We start from the raw sequence: 1,798 nt of genomic DNA on the forward strand, positions 1-1,798 counted from the left end.
CGCCACCGCAGCCGGGGCGAGGACGAAGCGCTTAATATTCAGCGCCGAAGAGATAATCTGTTATATAAGCCCCCAGCCAGACAATCCCCTTTTGCTTAAAGATGAAGTATCCATCAATGTTTGTCTCGAGCAGATGTAATCACACGCAGTCAAGTCTGGAGGGCAGGACACCGCATGAATAATTCAGGCACTTCAGTCTACTTGATTGTGTGCAGATAAACACAAGTCAACCGCTAAGCGGGTCAGCCGGGGCTGGGGGCAGCGCAGCCATGGGGCTGCTGGGGGTCTCTGCAACCGGGGGCGGGGGGGAGGAGGGGGTGCTTCCGGTGCTGAGCCCCACCCACTTGCCACCGGGTTCCCCCCGGCACCATTAGGGCACACAGTGATGCCGCAGCACGGAGCGCAGCGGAGCAGCCCAACCCGGCCATGCAAACGCCCCCCCCATACCCCAATCAGCTCTCGCATGCAAGCAACCTCCGGGAAATAACAACCGCTTCCAGCGCTGCCATCGGCAGAAAAGCTCCGTGCTTCCCTGCCTTATTTCGTGCTCTATTTCAACACCTCCGTGCGCTCGCACAGGGCGAAGCCAAGGCAGCCAGGAGAAAGCAAGCAACCCGAAACAGAGCACGGCAGGGGCTGGGCGCACACCTGCTGGGATCAGCCGCAGGGAAGGCAATATTTAATAATAATAATAAAAAAAATCAAATAAATAGATTAATTAACAAAAAGCAACCCTGAGCCAACGCCACCTGAGCGGCAGTTGTGGCCGTTGCCCTTTTGCAGCAGGGAGCACAGCCGTGCACGGCTCAGCCTTTGCCAACGCTGCTCCGGTGCTGCTGCCGAGCAGAGCGCTGCGGAGCTGCACTGCTGCCGTGCCTGCACTGCTGCCCAGCCCTGCCCTGAGTGCATCACCAGAACCGCGTCCGCCCGCCAGCGGCAGCGCCGGTAATCGGCTCTCATTGCAATAATAACTTTATTCCTTTAAGTTTTACCATCGTGTGCCCGCGGCCCCGAGGCTCTTTAGCTGTAATCTTATCAAGGCAGCGCACCGCACCCCGCGCTGCTTTCCCTATGGGGCAAACGGTACGCGAGGCGAACCCAAAATCCAGCGACACAGCACCAAACATCGCTCGGTTTCCTCGGCACCGAGTGATGCACCGCCCTGGGTGCGCCCTGCAGCTCAAAGCAGGGCTGCAACCTCGGAGCAGCAGCCCCGGGATGTGCACGCAGAGCCCTGGCAGCACGCATCTCCTCTGCACGAGGTCGCTCCTTGCAAAACGCAGCCTGCTTCCCAATGCACGCAGATCCCCACGCGGATGCCATCGCCCCAAACCTCGCACCGCTGCCGACCCACTGCTGCCATCAGGGCCCGTTCTGTCACCTACAAGCAGCCCGAGCAGCCCCCCCACCGGCGCTCACCTGTTTGTGCATCTCGATGTTCAGCCCGTAGGACATTTCGTAGTACTGGCAGGAGGAGAAAAGAAAGGGAAAACAACAAAGGCGGCATGAATTGGGACTGCTCGAACACAGGGGCTGTTTGCACGGGGTTGGAGGAGCAGCACGCACCCGGGGGGGGGGTCGGCCCCCTTGCTCCCAGGAAACAAAGTGGGGCCGGGGGGAGGATCCAGGCGCTATGGGGAGGGCCAATTACTGCAGGTCCTGAGTGGCTGCGGGGGCAGACAATTGCTGGAGGGTCCCAATTGCTCGGGGGGGTTCCCCATATCGCTTAGTGTGGGAGGGGTGCCAGAGTTGCTGGGGGTTCAAACCGTTTCAGGGGGTCCCCATTGCTAAAGGGGGG

General features: G+C 60.1%; 1 protein-coding gene across 1 annotated transcript in view; it reads right to left on the reverse strand.

Annotated features, from left to right (window-relative positions):
* TLE3 (TLE family member 3, transcriptional corepressor) overlaps positions 1-1,524 on the reverse strand; it is a 17,997-nt gene extending 16,473 nt beyond the window's left edge. The window contains 1 exon segment of the mRNA XM_010717629.3: positions 1,420-1,524. Coding sequence (XP_010715931.1) covers positions 1,420-1,455 — 36 coding nt within the window. The 5' untranslated portion in view covers positions 1,456-1,524.
* Positions 1,525-1,798: the final 274 nt, after the last annotated feature.

The sequence above is a fragment of the Meleagris gallopavo genome, chromosome 12 (assembly GCF_000146605.3).
Source record: "Meleagris gallopavo isolate NT-WF06-2002-E0010 breed Aviagen turkey brand Nicholas breeding stock chromosome 12, Turkey_5.1, whole genome shotgun sequence".
In the NCBI taxonomy this organism is placed as follows: domain Eukaryota; kingdom Metazoa; phylum Chordata; class Aves; order Galliformes; family Phasianidae; genus Meleagris; species Meleagris gallopavo.